The sequence below is a fragment of the Lampris incognitus genome, chromosome 12, assembly GCF_029633865.1.
Source record: "Lampris incognitus isolate fLamInc1 chromosome 12, fLamInc1.hap2, whole genome shotgun sequence".
Classification (NCBI taxonomy): Eukaryota; Metazoa; Chordata; class Actinopteri; order Lampriformes; family Lampridae; genus Lampris; species Lampris incognitus.
The window spans coordinates 3,035,354-3,061,831 of NC_079222.1; the positions used below are offsets into that span (position 1 = coordinate 3,035,354).

Genomic DNA, 26,478 nt, shown 5'->3' on the forward strand with positions numbered 1-26,478 from the left:
TACTTTGAATTGCCTTGTTGCTGAAATGTGGTGTACAAATAAATGTGCCTTGCCTTGCCATGCATATTATAAGGCTAACAGCTCCAAACTGCCCCACCACAATAGGAGTATGCTGGTGATGGCCTGCGTACGCTGGCACTGGCCTATAAGGACTTGGATGAGAGCTATATGAAGGAGTGGACACAGCGACATCATGACGCCAGCACTGCCTTGGAAGGACGAGAGGAGAGACTGGATGAGCTTTATGAGGAGATAGAGAAAGACCTGATGGTAGGTTTTGCTATCAATATTAATTTGGCCCTCAAACATCTGCCTTTTTAATTGATTGATTGAATGATGGATTGACCAATGTGTGTGTGTGTCTGTGTGTGTGTGTGTGTGTGTGTGTGTGTGTGTGTGAGTTAGAGAGTGAGAGGATATCAGTATGTGTGTATGGGAGCGAAAGATGAAGTGATGCAGAAAGAATAAGATTTAGAATGCACACATGCATATTCATAATGCATACTGGAGGTATTTTTAGGGTGCTTCTACCTCAAAGATGTCAGCCAAGACAATTTTAGTTGGTCATGTAAGTAAATGGGTTAAGATACCATGCCTAAATTTATTTTCTATTTCATGATACCTATGTGTCCATCTGGCAGTTTGTCTATTTAAAAATTTGCCTTTAATTCAGGTTTTAAATATTTTGGAATTCAAATCACTTTGTTCTTGGTTTGTCTTGAAGATGCAGACTTAAAGACTTAAAGGTTGTCTTTAAGGTGCAGATCTGATGCCTCCAGTATATTTAATTTTCAGAGTTGAGGCAGTCTACCATTCCCTCTGTCTGGAAGAGTACAACATCTATGGATGAATATCCTCTCCACATATGTGTATATTTTTCAAAATGTGCCTATTATTCTACCAAAATTACTTCCCATACATTACACAAGATAATCAGCTGCTTTGTTTTGGTGGGTAGGACACATTTGAGAAGTCCTTTTTTCGAGACCAAGGGATTCAGATGGTCTTTCCCTTCCCAGTTTTATATGCTGTTATTGGGCTGCCAATATCTGATATAAAAGCTAATTTTCTATTTAAACAGCTGTCAGTTAGAGTCCCAATGTTGTCGCCTTGCCTGCTTTTCAATTTTCCTCAAACCTAAAAAATATGGGGCCAGTTTCATCGGCACTTCAAATGTGCTCCAGCATCAGTCATGAGGCCCATCAGTATCCACCATCTGTTTACTGCTATTCTGGATTTTACATGTGACTTATGCAACAGAGCAGGCATAAGGAAATTCAATAAGAACCTCTATCAGAATCAGAAACACTTTTTTGTTTCATTTCATGTTTCCTCCAGCCCACAGCAGTGCAACACAAAGACAAAAACACATGTCCAAACTACAAGAACTACAAGAACACACATATCCAAATTAACACATATATCTAAATTAAACAAAAAATCACTGTCCAGGAGAACGAACACCAGCCAGGATAACTGTTGGAACTGCCAGTCCGCATGGGCTAGCAGTTAGAGCCTGCCCCACTTCCACATCCTGTCAGACCGCCCTCAGTGTGTCCCCCTCAGTTGCAGCTCCAGGCACCAAATGACCAAGCTCCCCCAGCCGATCCAGTGCCAGCTCTCCCAGCCACACCTCCCCACACTCCACATGACGACACTAAAAACACAGTCAAGGCTAGGCGAGGCTGCTGCCAGACTGCCCTCGGTGTTATCGGAACTGCCGGTCTGCGTGGGCTAGCAGTTAGCTTAGCCTGCCCCGCTTCCACGTCCTGTCAGACCACCCTCCGTGTTACCTCTTCAGGCACAGTTCCAGGAAGGGCTGTGGTCCCTGGGCCCACAGGATGCAACAGACCAAGCTCTCCCAGCTGATCCAGCACCAGCATTCCCAGCCATCAAATGAAGACACACTTAGACACAGACATGGACAAAGACACTGCTTGGACGGTGCTGGGTGAAGCCGCCGCAAACCTGAATTTGCGCCGCCATCTTCTCACACCGGAAGTGGAAATGATGGTGAATCATTTTGTAATTTTCAGTTTCAGCACTGAAACTACAAATAAACGTGCTTGCAGTCTATTTTGCTTGCTGCGGCTCTGCCACTGTGCCTGGATGCACCTCACTTCCATACTACACCCTTCCCCTGAGTTAGTCCGGCTAGTTCCTTTCCAGAAGGGGTTAACATCAGATAGTTCCTCCAACATTTGACATTTTCTCATTTAGACGTTTTCATCCAAAGAAACTTTCAAGATAGCAGCAATTAGCAGATATTTTCTAACAGTATCTTGGAGGAATAGATATTAATCCTATCACAGCCAAGAGTGTAGGCCATGAACGTGTGAGATAGGTATATCCCTGTCAGTGATGCAAGGGACAGTAGTAGGGGATTCAAATTACAACGAACGTGCCACAAATCAAGACCATCCTTTTCAAGACCCAACATCTCTCTAGCATATAATCTCCTTATTTTATGTTTTTTAGCTGTCGGGAGCCACAGCTGTGGAGGACAAGCTACAGGACGGGGTGCCACAGACCATAGAGCAGCTAGCTAAAGCTGATGTTAAGATCTGGGTGCTAACTGGAGATAAGCAAGGTGAGGAATGTACCATCACAAAAACATCCACAAACAAATCCATGTAACTATATATAACTATAGCTGTAGACAAATTACACCATCCAAGTGCAAAATCATTTATGACTGTGTACATGTGTGTATATGTCTATGTATGTGTGTGCTTATATGTAGAGACTGCAGAAAATATTGGCTATGCCTGCAACATGCTGAGAGAGGAGATGAAAGAGATTTTCATAGTTGCTGCCAACACTTCCGAGGGTGTGAAAGAGGAGCTTCGGTATGTAGACCAGAGTCCACGTGTATCCATCTGAACCACATGCACCTGCTTACCAGCAGGATGTTTCAACACCATGAACTGAATGAACTGAAAAATTATGCTGTTGATCATTTTTCCTACATCCTTATACTGAACCCTGACAACGTTAAGTAGTGACATTTTGTAGTCACTACTGACTGAGTAAGAATGGAATTGACGGAAAAATATCCATGAAAGGGGCATCTGGGTAGCATAGCGGACTATTCCGTTGCCTACCAACACGGGGATCAGCGATTCGAATCCCCGTGTTACCTCCAGCTTGAGCAGGCATCCCTACAGACACAATTGGCTGTGTCTGCAGGTGGGAAGCCAGATGTGGTTATGTGTCCTGGCACCTGTTCGGGAGGGAGGGAGAACTGGGGGGAATAGCATGATCCTCGCATGCGCTACGTCCCCCTGGTGAAACTCCTCACTGTGAGGTGAAAAGAAGAGGCTGGTGACTCCACATGTATGGGAGGAGGCATGTGGTAGTCTGCAGCCCTCCCTCCCCGGATCAGCAGAGGGCCTGGAGCAGAGACCGGGATGGCTCAGAATTGGCCGGATACAACTGGGGAGAAAAAGGGGGAAAATTCCGTAAAAAAAAAAAAAAAAAATGCTGTTGCAGAATGAGTGTGCATTGCAGAGGTAAGACACTGTGAGCTTACCAGGATGAACTGATGCAAGCTGGCCATAAAGGAGAAGTGAGCCGGCCATATTTAAGTCAAACATTAAATTAATTAAAACCTTGCTAGGGTTTTTATTTTCAGGGCCTGATCCTCCTAGCTCTCGCTTCTAGCTGGTAGCCTAAACAAGGTCTACCGGCTGATTTGTGAGATAGTTGGCTTGTCTCCAATATACAGCTTATCTACTGATGATGAAGCTACTTTTGCAGATAAACTGACAAATTTTTTAATGCAATCGCTGGTGTGGTCAGATAACTTAAAACATAATGTCATGTCTTCTGATCCTCCACCCTCACCTCACAAACATCTCCCCGTCCTCCTGTCTCAAAGGAATGCCAGAATGAAGATATGCCCAGATGCAAGAGAGGAGCCGGTGGTGGTCAAGGATCGTGCTGGCCTGTTTTGGCGTCTGAAAACAGAGACTGTGGAGGATGAGAAGGTGGATGGAGAGTATGGTCTGGTCATAAATGGACACAGTTTGGTGAGATGTTTATTATACGCTGTAACCCATTGATGCCGAATCCGACATTTCACTGTACTTCAGCCTCCACTTGTTAATTTCTTGGTAACTTGGTTAATTTCTCCTCCTCAATTTGACCATTTGACAAAGTCTTTTTCGCATCCCCTTTCCTTCATCCACACACCTCAACATTCCCCTCCACCAACTCCTACTCCAATCATGATGTGTCAGGCCTATGCCCTGGAAGAGGACTTGCACCTGGAGTTGTTGAGGACAGCGTGTATGTGTCAAACGGTGATTTGCTGCAGGGTCACTCCTCTGCAGAAGGCCCAGGTGGTTGAGCTGGTCAAGAAGTATAAGCAGGCTGTCACTCTGGCCATCGGCGATGGCGCCAATGACGTAAGCATGATCAAAGGTAAGCTCATTCCACCCAACGACGGAGAGCGGAGTACAGAAAGCCCAGTGAGAGCTGGGAAATAACAACGATTAGTAGAGAATACGTTTCATAGAGGCAATGTGTGTGCTAGCTGAACGTGTCCGCAGGTTGTTGCTAGTGGTTGCTAATTGGATGCTGAGTAGTTGCTAAGTGTTTGACAGTGGTTGCTACTGTAGGTGATTGCTAAATGGATGTTTAGCACTTGTTCTTTATTAGTTGTTGCTTGGTAGTTTCCAAGTGGACACTCAACATTTGCTGAGGTTTTGATAGTGGTTGCTAGATGGTTGTTAGGCACTCGCTAAGTAGCTTCAAGGTGTTAAGGAATGCTTGGTGGCTGTAAGGGTATCACTGTTCAGTGCTTTCAGGTGTATAGTAGAAACCTGTGAAAAAAAACAATCATAGCCAGTCATGATGTACAAAATATGCCACATCAGATCTGCAACCTGCTCTACACAGTACGGCATCCGAGTAGCGTAGCGGTCTATTCCATTGGCTACCAACACGAGGATCGCCGGTTTGAATCCCCGTGTTATACCGGAGACATGCTGGGTATACCGGAGACATGCTGGGCATACCGGAGACATGCTGAGGTATACCGGAGACATGCTGGGTATACCGGAGACATGCTGAGGTATACCGGAGACATGCTGGGGTATACCGGAGACATGCTGGGGTATACCGGAGACATGCTGGGTATACCGGAGACATGCTGGGTATACCGGAGACATGCTGGGGTATACCGGAGACATGCTGAGGTATACCGGAGACATGCTGGGTATACCGGAGACATGCTGGGTATACCGGAGACATGCTGAGGTATACCGGAGACATGCTGGGTATACCGGAGACATGCTGGGTATACCGGAGACATGCTGGGGTATACCGGAGACATGCTGAGGTATACCGGAGACATGCTGGGTATACCGGAGACATGCTGGGTATACCGGAGACATGCTGAGGTATACCGGAGACATGCTGAGGTATACCGGAGACATGCTGGGTATACCGGCCACGTTTACATGACAACGGTCTTGCTAAAACCGGAAATGTTTTTCCTTTGCCTTTTAAAGAAGTTCCGTGTTCAGACGACACCGTTTTGAATACGATCCGCGTGCACACGGATCCGCAAAAAAACGACTGAAAACGCTGTACTGTGCATGCCAGGCCAGTAGTTGACGGTGAAACTTTGTAGTAGAGTCTTTCCGGTGGACCTCAACAGCTCCACGCGCCTGCGCACAAACGCTTTCTCCTCAGCGCGGTGAGGTAAGAGACGGCCGATGGCGAGTGTCCGCTGGACAACACGTAACGTTGTCTGGCCGCACGATGACGCGGCGTTTCGGCACGTTGCTGGGGGAGCGTTAATAAGCTCTGCAGAGGTCACAGCACACACACAGCGCGCGAATCCGCCGCTGATAATGTGGTCTTCTTACTCGCGCATTGCCGCCTGACTGAAAACGTAACACGCATGTGCGAAGTGGAGCCGTGACGTCACCGTTTTCACCGGAAGCGCTTTTGCTAGTTTATACGGCGACGCTGCAGTTGCGTTTTGAAAAGGTTTCACTCTGCAACCCGGTTTCAAAAGTTTGCGTTTTCAGGCCCCCAAAACGCCGCTGTCGTGTGAACGAACGGCCAAAACACAACAACGCTTAACCGATTTATGTTGAACGTGGAGCTGCCAGGGAAGAGGAGAAGAGGAAGGCCAGTGAGGAGGTTTATGGATGTGGTGAGGGAGGACATGCAGGTGGCTGGTGTGACAGAGGAAGATGCAGAGGACAGGAGGAGATGGAAATCAATGATCCACTGTGGCGCCCCCTAACGGGAGCAGCCAAAAGTAGTAGTAGTAGTAGTAGTAGTAGTAGTAGTGGTGGTGATAGTGGTAGTGGTGGTGGTAGTAGTAGTAGATAGCGATCCTGTGGGAAGTGCAGTTTCAGTAATCGGTGTCTTCAAATGAACAAGTACAAATGATGGTTTGTGAAATGTTTAGTGAGTAAAGTGTCTCATTTTACATGAAGTTTATAAAAATGGCTTCTTTTGGTCATGGAGGTTAGGCTAAAAGTTGTGACTAAGTCATGGACAAGTCACTGAAACCATTGCTGAAAAAGTGGATGAAGTTTGTGATATTTTTCAGCACTTGTGAATTTATACTCTCACTTTCCTTCTTCCTCCTCCTCCTCCTCCTCCTCCTCCTCACTGTCTTCTGACCCCTCTCTTAGCGGCTCACATTGGTGTGGGTATCAGCGGGCAGGAGGGCATGCAGGCAGTGCTCTCCAGTGACTACTCCTTTGCCCAGTTCCGCTATCTACAGCGCCTCCTGCTGGTGCATGGCCGCTGGTCCTACCTCCGCATGTGCAAGTTTCTGTGCTATTTCTTCTTCAAGAACTTCACCTTCACCTTTGTTCACTTCTGGTATGCCTTCTTCTGCGGCTTCTCTGCACAGGTGAGGGTCACACGGTGCACTGATGCGTGGGTAACACTGGGTAACATTTCAGCTTGTCACTGACAGGCTTCCATCAAACTAGTTTATGCAAAATTCCATGATTCGGATGAATGTAAACATCAAATGAGAAAAAAAAATCCCAAACATTTATGGGATACGCTCGCTTGAGGTGGTTTTTGCTTTTGTTGAGAAAGAGTTAATGTGTTAAATGGGGGATGGAAATGCATTTGCTTAATTAAAAATGAAATGCGAAAAGAATTTATTTCAGCTGTTTCTTACTCTGACGTACTTGGTGTCAAGCAAGGCTTTAATGAGACAAGGGTGCTTACATAAACTGAAGAAATAAGTACAATAACACAAGGCGTGAACCACCGGGTTAGACATGAACTGACAAGGCAAAGTCTCATTTAAAACCCGACAATGAGCCGGGGCAACCAGCGGCATATATACCTGCTGGAAAGCCAGTCAAGTAATGGGGGCAGGTGAGCAAAGCAGAGGCAGAAAAACAAGCATGACACTTGGTCCATCTTAGTTGTGGGTGTTGAAGTATGGACATGATGTAACACATTATGTAACATAATGTAACACGGGTAACACTACATTCAGAGGTAGAGTCGCTTCAACAGATCTGACCGAAACGCACGTAAATCACATTTACTTTTTGCAACTTTAGAAAAGTTTGTTTAAATGTTCTTGACAATTGAATGATAACATATTTATTGTGTCTCGTCAATAGCTATGTGTCCGTTCAGCTGTCAGGCATATTTAACTAAACTTTTCAGAAGTCGTGAAGAATGAACTATAAATCAGACTTATTTAAGCACATAGAACTGTGAATGGAGTGTAATGTGTCCTATGTCATGCCTTCAGCACCCACGAGAAAGTTGGACCAGTTAAGATGAAGAAACAACTGATCATGTGACTGAATTCTGTTTGCATTTCATCTTTAATTCAGCAGTCCGTTTCCATTGCCCATTTAGCGCATTAACGCCATTAAAAATAAAAAATAAAACCACCTCAAGTTGGCGTAAATACTTTTTGCTATATCTGTTTTTTTTGGGGGGGGGGGGGTTATTTGGTGTTTCCATTCAGGCATTTCAATCAAGACATAAAATTTTGCATAAACTGGCTTGGTGGAAACCCCACTAACTAATGGCACTCGTATTTATGGTTGGAAATCAGTATCGTGAATATATTCTAATATAATATATTCCATACGGTATACCGCTAGTGTGCAAAAACCCTTGAAGTTAATTCAATTTTAGAGAAACTCTTTGCATCTTTTTGCAAACTCTTAAACTGTCGTAAAAAATGCTGTATTTAGATGTAAGAAGTAAAATAATATATTTAGTTAAATGTACATGGAAAATATGTACAGAGATACATTAAGTACAGCAAATTTAGTTGTTCTGTATTTCATCAGATACAGAATATTAGTAATATTATAAAGTGTAGGGATGTGATTCCCACTGGTTTGCTGTAAATGTGTGTTGTTTGTATGTATTTAGTATGTAAAGAAGTTGGGATTTAAGAGTGTACCAAGTGGCAGAACATTACATGTCGAATAAAGAGACATAGATACAGTATACATTAACATGTGTATTTGTATGAACGTTGTATTTTCTATTCCCATACATAGACTGTGTACGATGAGTGGTTCATCACCTTGTACAACCTGGTCTACACAGCGCTCCCCGTCCTTGGAATGAGTCTCTTTGACCAGGTAAGAAGTTCAGTTATTTATGATTTTTATTATGGCATTTTACACCTTTTATTTGATAGCAGTAATAGAGAGACAGGGAAGGCAGGGGAGAAATGACATGCAGTACAGGATCCGGGCCGGATTCCAACCCAGGCTGCTGCGGTAAGGACTCAGCCTTATGTGGTACCACTCTACCAGGTGAGCCACCGGGGCGCCCTGAGAAGTCAGTTTCTTTGTCATCAAGATGGTACCGAAGACGGTCGCCTCGGTTCTGTGCTTTCTTGTATGTTTCCTGTTTTTGTTTGTGTTTAGTTTCCAGGGTCCACTCACTGATCAGATACAGCAGGGAGGAACTTCTAACTCTCCCAACTGTGCACTGGACAAACTGAACAGACTTTTTTACCGACTTTAATTGACCATTTTAACGAAAGTCTTGCCAAGGTCTTGATTGGTGCAGCCCTTTGCGGACTACAACAAAGACACTGAAGGGTTAAGCGAGCCGGAGCCAAAATGTTTCTGTCAATAAACGTTGTGTCCAGATGAACTGATTCAGCTTTCTTTGATTTTCTTACTTGGATTATTTAGCATACATCAAGACATTCTCCTCTTATGTTCCTTCTTTTTCTCATCTTCTTCCTGTTTCTCTCTTCAAACTTTATCCTCTCTCTCTCGTTCACTCTCTCTCAATTTTGAGAAGCTCCATTAACATGACCAATATTGCCAGAGCTTTTCAGTACATCAAAAGAGGTATAAAAAAAAAAAACGTTCATTATGAGGTTAAATAGACAAGATAGGAATAAGAAAGCCTGGAGAGGTGGAGGTATGTACTGCGGAGAAGAGGAATGAAAGTCAGTAGGAGCAAGACAGAATACATATACATGAATGAGAGGGAGGACAGTGGAATGGTGGGGATGCAAGGAGTAGAGGTGACGAAGGTGGATGAGTTTATATACTTGGGGTCAACTGTCCAAAGTAATGGGGAGTGCAGAAAAGAGGTGAAGAAGAGCGTGCAGGCAGGGTGGAGTGGGTGGAGAAGAGTGTCAGGAGTGATGTGTGACAGAAGGGTACCAGCAAGAGTTAAAGGGAAGGTTTACAAGATGGTTGTGAGACCATCTATGTTGTATGGTTTGGAGACAGTAGCACTGATGAAAAGACAGGAGGTGGAGCTGGAGGTGGCAGAGTTGAAGATGCTAAGATTTTCACTGGGAGTGATGAAGAAGGACAGGATTAGGAACGAGTATATTAGAGGGACAGCTCAGGTTGGACAGTTTGTAGACAAAGCAAGAGAGACAAGATTGAGATGGTTTGGACATGTGTGGAGGAGAGATGCTGGGTATATTGGGAGAAGGATGCTGAATATGGAGCTGCCAGGGAAGAGGAGAAGAGGAGGGCCAAAGAGGAGGTTTGTGGATGTGGTGAGGGAGGACATGCAGGTGGCTGGTGTGACAGGAAGCAGAAGACAGGAAGAGATGGAAACAGATGATCCGCTGTGGCATCAAGTAGTAGTAGTAGGAGGAGCAGGAGTAGTAGAAGTAGGAGTAGAAGTAGTAGTAGTAGTAGTGGTCAAGATAGTAATAATATTAATAAAGTATTGTGAGGATAATCTCATAATATCACAACACTCAGCCTACTCCATATCTCTCAATCCTCCCTTTATCTGACCACCACACACTTACTTTGTACCTCACTATCTCTCTATCTATTAATCTCTCTCTCTCGCCCCCTTTTCTCTTTTGCTGTCTCTACTTCATTGTGGCCCTGTCTGACTGCAGACATACAAGGCACATCCCTTCACTAACCAGGTTTTGTGTTCACCCTCCACACATGCGTGCCCCCTTATTGTGTGTATATTCTGTGTTTTAGTTCTGTTCAGTGTACTTGTATTGCTGAATTCATACTTGTGATTTTCATGCAAAGCATGTGAATTTGCATTTTTGATGAAAGGTGCAGTATAAATAAGTTTGGCTGGTTGATTGATTGGTTGATTGACAGACTAATTGACTAATTGATGGTTTTACTGATTGTCTGTAGGACGTGAACGACCGCTGGAGTTTCCAGTATCCTCAGCTCTACGCTCCGGGCCAGCTGAACCTCTACTTCAGTAAAAAGGCTTTCGTCCTGTGCATGCTGCACAGCTGCTACAGCTCACTCATCCTCTTCTTCATACCCTGGGCGGCCATGCATGACACGGTGCGAGACGATGGAAGAGACATCGTGGACTACCAGTCCTTCGCTTTACTGGCCCAGACGTGCCTGCTCGTCACTGTTAACATACAGGTGAGGAGGCTGTGTATGAGATTTGCTGTACATATACTGTGGTATATTGGAAATGCAGGCAGCACGGTGGTGCAGTGGTTAGCGCAGCTGTCTCACAGCAAGTAGGTCCTGGGTTCGACCCCGGAGTAGTCCAACCTTGGGGGTCGTCCTCTGTGTGGAGTTTGCATGTTCTCCCCGTGCCTGCGTGGGTTTCCTCCAGGTGCTCCGGTTTCCTCCCACAGTCCAAAGACATGTAGGTCAGATGACTCAAAGCCATGTAGGTCAGGTGAATCGGCTGTACTAAATCGTCCCTAGGTGTGAATGTTTGTGTTTGTTTGTGTGTGTCGGCCCTGTGATGGCCTGGCGGTCTGTCCTGGATGTGCTGCCCAATGGCTGCTGGGATAGACTCCAGCATCCCCATGACCCTGAGAGCAGGATAAACGGTTTAGATAATGGATGGATGGATGGAAATGCACATGTACCGAAAATACACATGTACAGTACATAAAGTGTTTGGATCCTTTCAAAGTGTTTGTGTGTCCGGGTGGCATAGTGGTCTATTCCGTTGCCTACCAACATGAGGCTCGCCGGTTCAAATCCCCGTTACCTCCAGCTTGGTCGGGTGTCCCTACAGACACAATTGGCCGTGTCTGTGGGTGGGAAGCTGGATGTGGGTATGTGTCCTGGTCACTGCACTAGTGCCTCCTCTGGTCAGTCGGGGCTGTGAGACTAAAGTTTCAGTGTGTTCCTTGCAGCTGTGCCTGGACACTCACTACTGGACGGCAGTGAACCAGTTCTTCGTGTGGGGCAGTCTGTCAGCTTACTTTGCCATCACGTTCACCATGTACAGTAACGGCATGTTTCTCATCTTCACCTCATCCTTCCCCTTCATCGGTGAGTCATGTTCCTCATCTTTACCTCATCCTTCCCCTTCGTCGGTGAGTGAGGGGAACCTTCCAGAGGGGGACTAGTGGTGCTGCTCCGGCTGGTTGTGTTTATATTCCGTTCCCTAAAACCCTTGTTCATTTGAAACTGAGCAGCTGGTCTGTAAATAAATGAATAAATACATAACAACTCATTTTAGCTTTTGATAGAACTAATTCCAGTCAGTAGAGGAGGGAAAATAATTTCTATCTCTGATTCAATGTACTTTACAAAATAACATGACATGGAGAGGCTGCAGCTTTATGAGACCTCTGATTTCAACCACTAGAGGGCGACATAAGTTATCCTCTATACACACACATTTGGACCGTCCAAGTAACTCTGCAAGGTAGCACAAGCATCTTTGAGGGGCCATGAGGGACAGAATTAACTCATTCATATACTATACTGAAAACCACACACACACGTGTACACAAGTGAATTTCAGTTAAGCTGGAAGACGTTTCAGGTGAAACAGAAGGCATTTCAGTTGAGCCAGTAGGTGCTTGAGAAAAGAGCAAAATCATAATACGGGCTATTGAGCAGTGTTGGTTCGTTCACTATGCTGATATTTGCTCAACAGCCTGCAAGCAATCTTACCGAAGCGGCAGCTTTACTTAACACTATACTGGCCTCACCAGAAACCATCAGAGCCCTCCTGTCAAAGATGACAACAACAGCTTCGGTAAAATTGCTTGCAGGCTGTTGAGCGTAGCAAACAAACCAACACCACTCAATAGCCTGTATTATGATTTCCGCTCTTTTCTTAAGCAGCTTCCAGTTCAACTGAAATGCCTTCTGTTTCACCTGAAACGTCTTCTGGCGTAACTGAAATTCACTTGTGTGTGTGTGTGTGTGTGTGTGTGTGTGTGTGTGTGTGTGTGTGTGTGTGGTTTTCAGTATAATATATGAACGCGTTAATTCTGATTATCGTCCCTCATGGCCCCTCATAACCACCAGTCTGCTTTTATGAGTGCATTATAAAATGATCATCTCACACGTTTTTTGCAGTCTCTGACAAAGTGTATACTCAATATGTAAAAGTCATCGAGGTCAAATACTGCGATTATAGGACAAATCGTGTTTTGATCAAGATCCTGAATGACAAAAATAAACGTCCTGTGCAGGAATTCCTCTGCAGGCTTATTTGTGCCCTGCAGGAGTGTTCTTCCCGTCCAACCTTGTCTCTCCATGTGTACCTCTCCATTTTCATCCCCATTCGCCCATCCGTCATTATTTTTGTTTATCCCCCTAAACGTGGCTCTGATACCAGTATTCTGCCGCAGTTTATTGAGAGTGTGACTGTGTCCTTGGCTGACCTGTTTTTGTGTTTGTGTGGACACCAGGCACAGCCAGAAACTCTCTGAACCAGCCTAATGTGTGGCTGACCATCCTCCTCACATCCATCCTTTGTGCTCTTCCTGTGGTGGCGTTCCGCTTCACGCTCATTCAGATGTGGCCCACAATTAATGACAAGGTGAGGCAACAAGCAGTACACACACATGCTACATAGGGCTGGGGGCAAAAGAGGTTGTGTTGGAAAAAGAGCTGTTCCCGGTTTCCTTTTTTTTTTCAGAGCGAAGACTTTTCAGTCAGAAAAATGCACAAAAAAAATGGGCGGTGCACACATGATACATGGAGTACTTTTATTGTGATACATCCACAGGATGTGCCATTACAGCCTATAGTTTGTATGATTAACTCAGTGACCAGTAGCATCTCTGCATTTCTGGCGTCTCTTCTTAATCCATTGGTAGGCAGTAATGAGCATCACATTCAGAGCACTGTGGATGTTGTGGATAAGGTGAGGGACATCATTATGGAGAGGATGAAACAATGGTCCCTTATGATACGTCTCTCTTCACGTGTCTTCATGCAGGCTCAGTCCAGGTAAGAAAACCAAAGGTTGAATCAGTTCATCTGGACACAGCGTTAATTGACAGAAACGTTTCATCATCATCTAAGTGACCTCTTCAGTCTCACCTGACTGCAGGTACCCCCACCCTTATCAACAATACAGTGCCTTCAGGTGTCCCCACCCTTATAAACAATACAGCGCCTTCAGGTGTCCCCACCCTTATAAACAATACAGTGACTGCAGGTACCCCACCCTTATAAACAATACAGTGACTGCAGGTGTCCCCACCCATATAAACAATACAGTGACTGCAGGTACCCCACCCTTATAAACAATACAGTGACTGCAGGTACCCCCACCCTTATAAACAATACAGTGACTGCAGGTACCCCACCCACATAAACAATACAATGACTGCAGGTGTCCCCACCCTTATAAACAATACAGTGACTGCAGGTGTCCCCACCCTTATAAACAATCCAATCCCGTGTCAAGACACACCTTTTCTCCATTGCCTTCTCGTGCCCCCCCCGTCCGCTCATCCACCACTGGTCTGGGGCAGGCTGGGGACTGAGCGCTCGACCTGCCCCCTCCCTCAACTCCCTCCCCAAGCGCATCGGACACTGTTGTGGGCTGCGCACATTCAGGTCATTGGTCGGGACTCACCTCTTCAGACTTCATCTGTGATTTATGATGTTTGTTTTTCTTGCCCTTTTGTATCTGTCCCAGTGGGAGAGTCCTGCTGGCCTCGTGTGTGGCTGCTGCTTCTCCCTCTCGTAGCCCCCTTTCCCGTCCACCCCTGTATGTCTGTGTTATGTTTATCTGTTGTCTTGTTTCACCCCGTTTATTGTAAAGCCACTTTGAGTGTTAGAAAAGCGCTATATAAGATTGATTTATTATTATTATTATCTGTGACCCTAGTTTTTGCAGTGTGTCCCGCACCGTCGACACTAGTTGCACCCCTGTCAGCAGCTTTTTGGCTGATTCAGTATGTTGAATTGGCGGCGGAAGCTGTCGGTGACAGATCCCTCTGATTGGCTCTTCTGCTTAGTGAATCAGTGCTACAGAACGTACATGCTAGTTGGCCGTCGGCTGTAGTCTTTGTGGTGCGTTCAAGTGCTACTTTTTGGCCCAGACGGCAGGCGACGTGAGGCGACGCAACAGTTGGGCTTCGTCGCCGCTAGTTGGTTTGGTGTGTCTGGACCCTAAGATGGTGACAGGTGTACTCTTAGGCCCCCTCGGTTCAGGGATGGTCGGCCCCTCTTCACATAGATGGCTTCTTTGACTCCCCATTCAAACCAGCGTTCCTCCCTATCAAGGATGTGCACCTCCTCATCCTTGAAAGAGTGGCCACTGGTCTGTAGATGATGTAGACTGTGGAGTCCTGGCCTGTATATGGTGTAGACTGTGGAGTCCTGGTCTGTAGATGGTGTAGACTGTGGAGTCCTGGCCTGTAGATGGTGTAGACTGTGGAGTCCTGGTCTGATGTGTTAGCTCTCCCGTGTTGTGCCATCCTCTTGGCCAGCATCTGTTTAGTTTCTCCAATATACAACTCCTGGCAATCCTGCTGGCACTCAACAGCGTACACTGTATTGCTCTGTTTGTGCCGGGGGACCTGATCCTTGGGGTGGACCAACTTCTGGTGCAGCGTGTTTTGGGGTTTGAAAGCAACTGAGATGCGGTGTTTGGAAAATACACATCTCAACTGTTCCGACACTCCCGCCACATACCTGCAGTCAGGTGAGACTGAAGAGATCACTTAGATGATAATGAAACGTTTCTGTCAGTAGTTGTTGTGTCCAGATGAACTGATTCAACCTTCTGTGATTTCCTCACCTGGATTATTCAGCATCAGGACAAAGTGGCAGGTCGGTTTTTTTGTGCGCAGGAAATGACACGTGCTACGAGGCATGATAAAAATAAATTAAGGGTTTTCGATATTTTTTTCTTTAGCAGGGGACCACACATTGTACTTCAACCTTTACCCCCAACAAGCCGTTGCTGAAGAAACAAACGTCTAAAACCCCGTACATCTTTATCGTGCCTCATAGCCAGCATCATTTCCCGTGCGTGAATAAAGGACCACGTCTCATTTGCTGGTGTTGGGACAGTCCTGCCTGTGCTGGTCTCAGCAGACCATGTGAGGAGATGGCAGCGGAAGTAAGTGGTGTATTGAGGCACCAGAGGTCTCAACTTGTGTACACACTCCACATCTTGATAAACTTGTAGAGAAAATCACACAATGTCACTTTAAAATACAGGCCTCCTTGTGCCTACAATGCAGTAAATCCAGCCACTTTGCTTGTGTTATTAACGTATTACTCGTTGCTGTGGGTATTGGACTTCAGTCTTGGGGAAAATCTCTGATAGTGGGACTCAGTTTGAAGCTGGTATCAGCCCGGATATGTGATACCGATATCAGTACATCCCTAAATACAACTTTATTGTTCACCCAAAGTGGAACATTCCCTTGAGCTCAACATAAAATCAGCACAGAATAAATAAATGATCGGGGCGTCCGAGTAGCAGAGAGGTCTATTCTTGCCTACCAACATGGGGATCGCTGGTTCGAATCCCCGTGTTACCTCCAGGTTGGTTGGGCGTCCCTACAGACACAAGTGGCCGTGTCTGCGGCTGGGAAGCTGGATGTGGGTATGTGTCCTGGTCGCTGCACTAGCGCCTCCTCTGATCGGCGGGGGAGGGGGACCTGGGGGGGAATAGCGTGATCCTCCCACGTGCTACGTCTCCCTGGTGAAACTCCTCACAGGTGAAAAGAAGCGGCTGGTGACTCCACATGTATTGGAGGAGGCATGTGGTAGTCTGCAGCCCTCCCTGGATCAGCAGAGGGGGTGGAGCAGAGACCGGGATGACTCGGAAGAGTGGGGTAATTGGCTGGATACAATGGGGAGAAAAAGGGGGAAAGAATCCAACAACTAAATGAATAAATACATAAGATGAATAAATAACGTTTGACCTTGGCTCGAACTCTGGTGATCTCTTGGGTGGGCTACATTGATGTGCCATCTCAGAGTTTCTACTGTGTTTTGTTTTCCTGTCGTAGCAGTTTGTTCATTGGTTTATTTAATGGGTGGTATTGTTCCTGATGTGTGTCAGCCCTGTGACGGCCTGGCGGCCTGTCCAGGGTGTCTTTCCGCCTGCCGCCCAGTGACTGCTGGGAGTGGCTCCAGCATCCCCGCAACCCTGAGTAAGGATAAGCGGTTTGGATAAGGAATGAATGTTTATCTTTCCTAACTATCCACCCCCCGTCTCTCTAGGTGAGGCACAAGGTGCGAAAAGAGGCTGTCCCAGCCCCGGCTCCTCGCCGGCCCCCTGCCAGGCGTATCAGTACCCGTCGGTCAGGCTATGCCTTCTCCCACGCCCAGGGTTATGGTGATCTGGTGACGTCTGGACGGTTCCTGCTGAAGCGGCCCCTGAAGAGCCGACTGGCCCTCTTCCCCCAGGCGGACTCCCCTTTGGCCCAGAACCAGCCCCAGCTCTACCGCACTATCACAGAGGGCACCGAGGAGACGCAGAGCCCTTAGCAGCTGATGGGGTAGCATTTTGTGGAGGAGGTGTCCATAGTCAGCACCAGGACTTAAGCAATTAGGGACGTTGCTGAAGAAAACTCAGCAACGTCCAAAACGTGATGGAAGAAGAAAGTTGTATTTTAAAAATACCCGAACAGAGCCCTAAACCGGTCAGGACGTGTTTGGTTCCTGGATGGCGTCCCGGTCGACTCGTGAAATGGAATCCACTTTTGATTCAAGGTTTTTGTACTGGATGGATGTTTGTGTGTTGAAATGTTGATCTCAGCAACATGTATGTTATGAGTGTAATGTCAGCGTTACACGTCTGAGCACTGTGACGGGTTTGATTCTCCTCATGCACACCTGATTTTCAGTTTGTTCTCTTTTTTTGTGTTGAAGGAATTTTTCATTTTTCTGAAGGAATGTTTCTCAGCCATGAGCTGATGTGATGAAGCTATGCAGTACTGCCAAAACCACAAGATATCCTGTATGTCTGCTAACGTTGCTCATGCCCACGTGAAGCATCAGCGCTCAGGTGTCATGTTGAAACAGGGATCTTGTTGTTAGCTGAGGTCTGTGACAGACTCACTCTATTGTTGTTTTGCATAATTGTTTTTCATAAATTAATATAAACGTTGCTTTGTCATATTTTATCCGGGTGGACATTCTCTGTGTTTGTTCTCAGCGTCAGTCGTTTAGGAAACGGTTTCACAATAGCAGTTATGTGGGAAACTGCTGCCAGGGTCCGACATCGCCTGCATGCCAGGCCCTGAAGCAGAGTCCCGTCAATTAACGATCACAATACAGCCACAGGAAACTGTTTCTGGTGATGCTGCCGCAGAGATTTCCTGCCAAGTCAGAGTTTCACAAGCAGTATGCCAGAGGGAAACCAAGGCCTCCGAAACAGGGCAACAGGGTGGTGGCACAGGACGGACACTGGCAAGAACAGCAGACTACACATCCCTCACTATACATTGGTTGAAATGTATAGTTATCTCTTCTTGGTTGTGTAGCGAACTCAGGGGGCAGCCGGGAATCCGCTGCAGACGGGAACCGAACCCGGGTCTCCCGCACCACGGGTGACTGCGCTGACCGGTCAACTAAAGGGTCCGAGCCGTTAGCCAAGGGCGAGTGAGTCCACACATCCGTGGTCGTTACACTACCCCCCCTCCTCCTTCCGATGGCCTCACAGTCTCACCATCCCACGTCTGACACCAATGTAGGGAATTCAGGGGGGCAGCCGGCAACAGCTGCAGCCGGGACGCGAACCCGGGTCTCCCGCACCACGGGTGACTGCGCTGACCGGTCAACTAAAGGGTCCGAGCCGTTAGCCAAGGGCTAGCGAGTCCACACATCCGTGGTCGTTACAGTTGCAAATATGCTTGGTTTCATACGGTCATGGAAAAACCTGGAAATGTAGTAATTTGAAAATAAAATTTCCAGGTCCTGGAAAAGTCATAGAAAAGTCATAGTTTTGTAAAAAAAAAAAAATTTGCAGAAGTCATGGAAATGTGACTACAGGAATCGGTTTTCCACATCTTAAGAGAAGTGGACTTTGAGGTGTGGACACTGGAAGGGCAAAATCCATGACTGGGAATAAAGAGTAGGAATTTTCCATCGGCGCTAATCCCACGACAGCGGCGCATGTCCACGGCGCTTCTGTGACCTCGAGGCCACGTACAAACCAGCTGTTCTCTGAGCACACGTGACAACAAGGACACCCAACAGAAGCTGGTCAAGAACGAGACGTCTTGTCGGGCGCCCCTACGCACACCTGGCCGTGTCTGCGGGTGGGGGTGCAACGGGCACGGATAAACAGACTCGCTCGTCCTTGGCTAACGGGTCGGACCCTTTTTTCTTTTTTCAATACTTTTTTACAAATGTATTTCTGATTTTTCCCTTTTTCTCCCAATTTAGTGGCCAATCGATCCCTATTCTAGTTCAAACTATTCTAGGTCAAACACCACCCTCATACTGCATGCGTTCCCCAGCTGCATCTCTCCGGCCGGCAGTCTGGAAGGAGACGCCTCGCCACTTCCGGGACAAGGCGACTCCAGGAGGCCGAACCACTGCTCCTCCCCCCCCCCCCCACACACACACACACACACCCAGAGACGCAGGACGGGCTTGATGGAGGACAGACAGGTTAAACGTATTCAGACTCAGTACATCTGAATGTGGGCAGATAAAGTAGACTCAGCAAGGCCCGTTAGGAGGTTTCCAGTGTGGGACCGTCCAGAAGGGTCCAGCCTGAAACCCTTCAGGTGGAGGCCAACTAAGAATAACACCCTGCAGTATGAATTATGGATACACACGTGTGCTTCTACATCTTATCCTGTCCGCATCCCTCCATCTCCCTCCCTCCCTCACCCTCCCTCCTCCAGTCACTCATCCTCCCTCTGACTCTGTCTCCATCTCCCTCCCTCCTCCAGTCACTCATCCTCCCTCTGTCTCTCCATCTCCCTCCCCCTCCCTCCTCCAGTCACCCATCCTCCCTCTGTCTCTCCATCTCCCTCCCTCCCTCACCCTCCCTCCTCCAGTCACTCATCCTCCCTCTGTCTCTCCATCTCCATCTCCCTCCCTCCACCAGTCACCCATCCTCCCTCTGTCTCTCCATCTCCCTCCCCCTCCCTCCTCCAGTCACCCATCCTCCCTCTGTCTCTCCATCTCCCTCCCTCCCTCACCCTCCCTCCTCCAGTCACCCATCCTCCCTCTGTCTCTCCATCTCCATCTCCCTCACCCTCCTTCTTCCAGTCACTCATCCTCCCTCTGTCTCTCCATCTCCCTCACCCTCCTTCCTCCAGTCACTCATCCTCCCTCTGTCTCTCCATCTCCATCTCCCTCCCTCCACCAGTCACCCATCCTCCCTCTGTCTCTCCATCTCCATCTCCCTCCTTCCACCAGTCACCCATCCTCCTTCTGTCTCTCCATCTCCATCTCCCTCCCTCCTCCAGTCACTCATCCTCCCTCTGTCTCTCCATCTCCCTCCCTCCCTCCCTCACCCTCCCTCCTCCAGTCACTCATCCTCCCTCTGTCTCTCTCTCCATCTCCCTCACCCTCCCTCACCCTCCTCCAGTCACCCATCTTCCCTCTGTCTCTCCATCTCCATCTCCATCTCCCTCACCCTCCTTCCTCCAGTCACTCATCCTCCCTCTGACTCTGTCTCCATCTCCCTCACCCTCCCTCCTCCAGTCACTCATCCTCCCTCTGTCTCTCTCTCCATCTCCCTCCCTCACCCTCCCTCAACCTCCCTCCTCCAGTCACTCATCCTCCCTCTGTCTCTCTCTCCATCTCCCTCCCTCACCCTCCCTCCTCCAGTCACCCATCCTCCCTGTCTCTCCATCTCCATCTCCCTCCCTCCACCAGTCACCCATCCTCCCTCTGTCTCTCCATCTCCCTCCCTCACCCTCCCTCATTCCTCGTTCTCCCTCACACCTCTGACACACACACACACACACACACACACACCTCTCCACCGGCAGGTCTGCACCTGCTTGGCATGGTCCCAGATGAGCTCTTAAGACCTGGTCTCCCACTGACAGGTCTCAAATAAACCTTCCCAAATAAACGTTTAAATAAATGAATACAGTGGAACTGATAAGTAAAGCCAAAAAACATAACATCTATGGACAGTATACCAAGAGTAGAAACACCACGATTGCAGTTGAGATTAGAAGAGGTAGATTACAGATCAATAATTCCCCGGCAGTAAAATATGTATTTGGATAAATTATTTAAAAGGCACTGATTTCACATGCAAGAACATGACTCCACCATCCCTTCACCTTCCTGTCCGTCGTCCAGTCTGATGTGTCGAAAGTAAATCTTTACTCAACAGTTTAGAGCCACCGAGGATGCACAAGCCAGTGCATCCTTAGTGTCAGACCCGAGCCCGGACTAGTGGGGAGGGATGCGTCAGGAAGGGCATCCGGCGTAAAATGTTTCTTAAATCAAATATGCGGATCATAAATAAGACTTGCATACCGGATCGGTCGAGGCCCGGGTTACCAACGACCGCCACCGGTACTGTTAACCAGCAGGGTGTCGGTGGAAACTATGCTACTGTTGGGCGAAGGAGAAGGAGAGGGGGAAAGCATGTCCAGAGGCAGCTAGAGAGGAGGAAGGGTAGGAGTGTGGAGGTGAGAGTTGGAACTTTGAATGTTGGCACTATGACTGGTAAAGGGAGAGAGCTGGCTGACATGATGGAAAGAAGAAAGGTAGGCATGCTGTGTGTACAAGAGACCAGGTGGAAGGGGAGTAAGGCCAGGAGTATCGGAGGTGGCTTCAAACTCTTCTACCATGGTGTGAATGGGAGGAGTAATGGGGTAGGGGTAATTCTGAAGGAAGAGTATGTCAAGAGCGTGCTGGAGGTGAAGAGAGTGTCAGACAGAGTGATGAGTATGAAGCTGGAAATTGAAGGTGTATTGCTGAATGTTATCAGCACATATGCCCCGCAAGTTGGGTGTGAGATGGATGAAAAAGAAGAATTCTGGAGTGAGTTGGACGACATGGTGGAGAGGGTACCCAAGGAGGAGGGAGTGGTGATTGGAGCGGACTTCAATGGACATGTTGGTGAGGGGAACAGAGGTGGTGGGAAGGTATGGAGTCAAGAAGAGAAATGTGGAAGGACAGATGGTGGTCGATTTTGTGAAAAGGATGGAAATGGCTGTGGTGAATACATATTTCAAGAAGAGGGAGGAACACAGGGTGACGTATAAGAGTGGAGGAAAGTGCACACAGGTGGACTAGAGAGGCACTATGCAAGAAGGCGCCATCTCAAAGGGATTGGAGACTGCAAGGTGGTGACAGGGGAGAGAGTAGCTAGGCAGCATCGGATGGTGGTCTGTAGGATGACTTTGGAGACCAAGAAGAGGAAGCGAGTGAAGACACAGCCGAAGATCAAATGGTGGAAGTTGAAGAAGGAAGGCTGTTGTGTGGAGTTCAGGCAGGAGTTAAGACAGGCACTGGGTGGTAGTGAAGAGTTGCCGGATGGCTGGACAACCACTGCAGAAATAGTGAGGGAGACAGCTAGGAAGGTACTTGGTGTGTCATCAGGACAGAGGAAGGAAGACAAGGAGACTTGGTGGTGGAATGAGGAAGTACAGCAAAGTATACAGAGGAAGAGGTTGGCAAAGAAGAAGTGGGATAGTCAGAGAGATGAAGAAAGTAGACAGGAGTACAAGGAGATGCAGCGTAAAGCAAAGAGAGAGGTGGCAAAGGCAAAGGAAAAGGCGTATGGTGAGTTGTATGACAGGTTAGACACTAAGGAAGGAGAAAAGGACTTGTACCGATTGGCTAGACAGAGGGACCGAGCTGCGAGGGATGTGCAGCAAGTTAGGGCAATCAAGGATAGAGATGGAAATGTGCTGACAAGCAAGGAGAGTGTGCTAAGAAGGTGGAAGGAGTACTTTGAGGGGCTGATGAATGAAGAAAATGAGAGAGAGAGAAGGTTGGATGATGTAGGGATAGTGAATCAGGAAGTGTGGTGGATTAGCAAGGAGGAAGTGAGGGCAGCTATGAAGAGGATGAAGAGTGGAAAGGCAGTTGGTCCTGATGACATACCTGTGGAGGCATGGAGATGTTTAGGAGAGGTGGCAGTGGGGTTTTTAACTAGATTGTTTAACACAATCCTGGAAAGTGAGAGGATGCCTGAGGAGTGGAGAAGAAGCATACTGGTACCGATTTTCAAGAACAAGGGTGATGTGCAGAACTGTAGCAGCTACAGAGGTATAAAGTTGATCAGCCACAGCATGAAGATTTGGGAAAGAGTAATAGAAGCTAGGTTAAGAGGAGGAGAGGTGATGATCAGCAGCAGCAGTATGGGTTCATGCCAGGAAAGAGCACCACAGATGTGATGTTTGCTTTGAGAATGTTGATGGAGAAGTATAGAGGAGGCCAGAAGGAGTCACATTGTGTCTTTGTAGATTTAGAGAAAGCTTATGACAGAGTACCGAGAGAGGAGGTGTGGTATTGTATGAGGGAGTCAGGAGTTGCAGAGAAGTATGTAGGAGTGGTGCAGGATATGTATGAGGGAAGTGTGACAGTGGTGAGGTGTGTGGTTGGAATGACGGATGGGTTCAAGGTGGAGGTGGGATTACATCAAGGATCGGCTCTGAGCCCTTTCTTGTTCACAATGGTGATGGACAGGTTGACGGACAAGATCAGGCAGGAGTCTTCATGGACGATGATGTTCGCGGATGACATTGTGATCTGTAGTGAGAGTAGGGTGCAGGTGGAGGAGAGCCTGGAGAGGTGGAGGTATGCACTGGAGAGAAGAGGAATGAAAGTCAGTAGGAGCAAGATGGAATACCTATGTGTGAATGAGAGGGAGGACAGTGGAATGGTGAGGATGCAAGGAGTAGAGGTGACGGAGGCGTATGAGTTTAAATACTTGGGGTCAACTGTCCAAAGTAACGGGGAGTGCAGAAGAGAGGTGAAGAAGAGAGTGCAGGCAGGGTGGAGTGGGTGGAGAAGAGTGTCAGGAGTGATGTGTGACAGAAGGGTACCAGCAAGAGTTAAAGGGAAGGTTTACCAGATGGTAGTGAGACCAGCTATGTTGTATGGTTTGGAGACAGTGGTGCTGATGAAAAGACAGGAGGTGGAGCTGGAGGTGGCAGAGATGAAGATGATAAGATTTTCATTGGGAGTGATGAAGAAGGACAGGATTAGGAAGGAGTATATTAGAGGGACAGCTCAGGTTGGACGGTTTGGAGACAAAGCAAGAGAGACAAGACTGAGATGGTTTGGACATGTGTGGAGGAGAGATGCTGGGTATACTGGGGGAAGGATGCTGAATATGGAGCTGCCAGGGAAGAGGAGAAGAGGAAGGCCAAAGAGGAGGTTTATGGATGTGGTGAGGGAGGACATGCAGGTGGCTGGTGTGACAGAGGAAGATGCAGAGGACAGGAAGAGATGGAAACGGATGATCCGCTGTGGCGCCCCCTAACGGGAGCAGCCGGAAGTAGTAGTAGTAGTAGTAATAGTAGTAATAATAGTAGCAGTAGTAATAATAGTAGCAGTAGTAGTAGTAGTAGCAGTAGTAGTAGTAGTTAGATGAAAATATTGTCTAATTTCATCAAAGCAAATAACTAAATTAACAGTATGTCTATGTTGTGTACACAGTGGTGTGTATGTTACCAATGGCCTTTTTGGCGTTGCATGATGGTGTAAGTTGAACATAATTAATGAGTGGTTGTAATGACTTCAGCCATAGAAGTGAAAATAAGAAGAGCTGAGCTCGTGTAATGTTCCCTCGTGTTTAACCCGTGTTAACTACTCCTTCCCGTTATAGGCTGGGAGCTTGTCAGACCCCCCGTGATGGTCACCAGTGATCCCACCGCCTGAGGAATGAGGACCAGCAGGCTTTATAAATAGGCCGCTGACTGGCCAGCTGGTTGCACCATGACGCTATACTGAGACGTGGTTTTCAAACTCACCCGGCAACTTGTTCAAAGCGGAGGGGGGGGGTCAAAGCGGGGGGGGGTGAATACTGTGCATATTTCGTGAGATTTTGGTGAAGACGTATCGAAATGTATTCTGTTTTTAAGCTGCTACTATGCAGAGTTACAGTAGCCACTGATGTTTTATTCAGCCTGTAATACATCATGTACTACACCATGTACTACACCATGTAATACATCATGTACTACACTATGTACTACACCATGTAATACATCATGTAATACACCATGTAATACACCATGTAATACATCATGTAATACATCATATAATACACCATGTAATACATCATGTAATACATCGTGTAATACACCATGTACTACACCATGTAATACACCATGTACTACACCATGTAATACACCATGTACTACACCATGTACTACAGCAGGACGGGTCATTTTAAAGTCTCTGCCATCAGCAGCTGGTGGTTGGACCTGTCGTTGTAAAACTCGTGTGTGTTATATGAAACACAGCAGAAAGGGGGCGGCTGCTGTAAAGGTGCAGAGAGACAGCTGAACCCTGCACAGCACCAGCCCCCCTTGGGCATCATTTAATTTGACAGAACCGGACTCTGTAGTCATGTAAAGGGAGCAGTTTAGCATCACACAGTCAACACACGAGAGTGAGGTGAGGGTTGGTGTATAACACACTTCAGTAACACACAATAAACATGCACACGAATACACACGTTCACACACACACGGCCTCTCATATGTTGATGAGACTGCATGCACACGGATGCAAAGGGACACACACACACACACACACACACACACACACATGCAGATGACAAATTCTAAAGGTCAAAGTTCAAGCGGAGTGATGTTTCCCCGAGCCTTCTGATTGGCGGGCTGCTGTAAGTGGAGACGGGGGATTTAACCACCAGAGAAGGAGAATTTCACACTCGGCAGTGTGAGTGTGTATCTGCTGGAAATGTCCCTACAGCCCTGACGGTGAGAGTGCGAGTACACACAAAGCTGCAGATTAAATATTTAATCTTTCAGCCACCTTTCGCTACACTGGTCAAATGTGATGAAATGGTGCAGGCGGTGCAAGGTTTACAACAGACGGTGGTTTCTGCAGCTGCTCTCATTTAGACCATTTAGACCATTTAGACCATTCAGACCATTCAGATCATTCAGATCATTTAGACCATTTAGACCATTCAGACCATTCAGACCATTCAGACCATTCGGACCATTCGGACCATTTAGACCATTTTGACCATTCAGACCATTTAGACCATTCAGACCATTCAGACCATTTAGACCATTCAGACCATTTAGACCATTTAGACCATTTAGATCATTTAGATCATTTAGACCATTTAGACCATTCAGACCATTTAGATCATTAGGATCATTTAGACCATTTAGACCATTCAGACCATTCAGACCATTTAGACCATTCAGACCATTTAGATCATTAGGATCATTTAGACCATTTAGACCATTCGGACCATTTGGACCATTTAGACCATTCAGATCATTTAGATCATTTAGACCATTTAGACCATTCAGACCATTTAGACCATTTAGACCATTTAGACCATTTAGATCATTCAGACCATTCAGATCATTTAGACCATTTAGACCATTTAGACCATTTAGATCATTCAGATCATTTAGATCATTTAGACCATTTAGACCATTTAGATCAGGGGGATGTTGAAGCTTGAATAAAGAGTCTTCAGTTTTTGACACCAGCGACACAGTGAGGTTAAGGTTTATCTAGAAAGACATTAAGTCAAGTCAGTGGACTCAGCGGCTACTTCGGCTTCCTGTTCAGTGTCGTGTTTTCTTTGTTGTTTATACTTTATTTTTAAGTGTATTTACTAGTGTAGGCCGTCCTGCTCTCTTCTACAGCCGTG

General features: G+C 47.0%; 1 protein-coding gene across 1 annotated transcript in view; it reads left to right on the top strand.

The window, feature by feature from the left end:
• LOC130121855 (probable phospholipid-transporting ATPase IM) overlaps window positions 1-17,789 on the top strand; it is a 42,902-nt gene extending 25,113 nt beyond the window's left edge. Inside the window, exons 18-28 of the mRNA XM_056290794.1 lie at window positions 106-270; window positions 2,479-2,590; window positions 2,744-2,849; window positions 3,881-4,031; window positions 4,242-4,425; window positions 6,660-6,883; window positions 8,523-8,606; window positions 10,617-10,862; window positions 11,597-11,735; window positions 13,112-13,242; window positions 16,899-17,789. Of these exons, the coding sequence (XP_056146769.1) occupies window positions 106-270; window positions 2,479-2,590; window positions 2,744-2,849; window positions 3,881-4,031; window positions 4,242-4,425; window positions 6,660-6,883; window positions 8,523-8,606; window positions 10,617-10,862; window positions 11,597-11,735; window positions 13,112-13,242; window positions 16,899-17,165 (1,809 nt within the window). The 3' untranslated portion in view covers window positions 17,166-17,789. The remainder of the gene's footprint in view (window positions 1-105; window positions 271-2,478; window positions 2,591-2,743; window positions 2,850-3,880; window positions 4,032-4,241; window positions 4,426-6,659; window positions 6,884-8,522; window positions 8,607-10,616; window positions 10,863-11,596; window positions 11,736-13,111; window positions 13,243-16,898) is intronic.
• The last annotated feature ends 8,689 nt before the right edge of the window (window positions 17,790-26,478 follow it).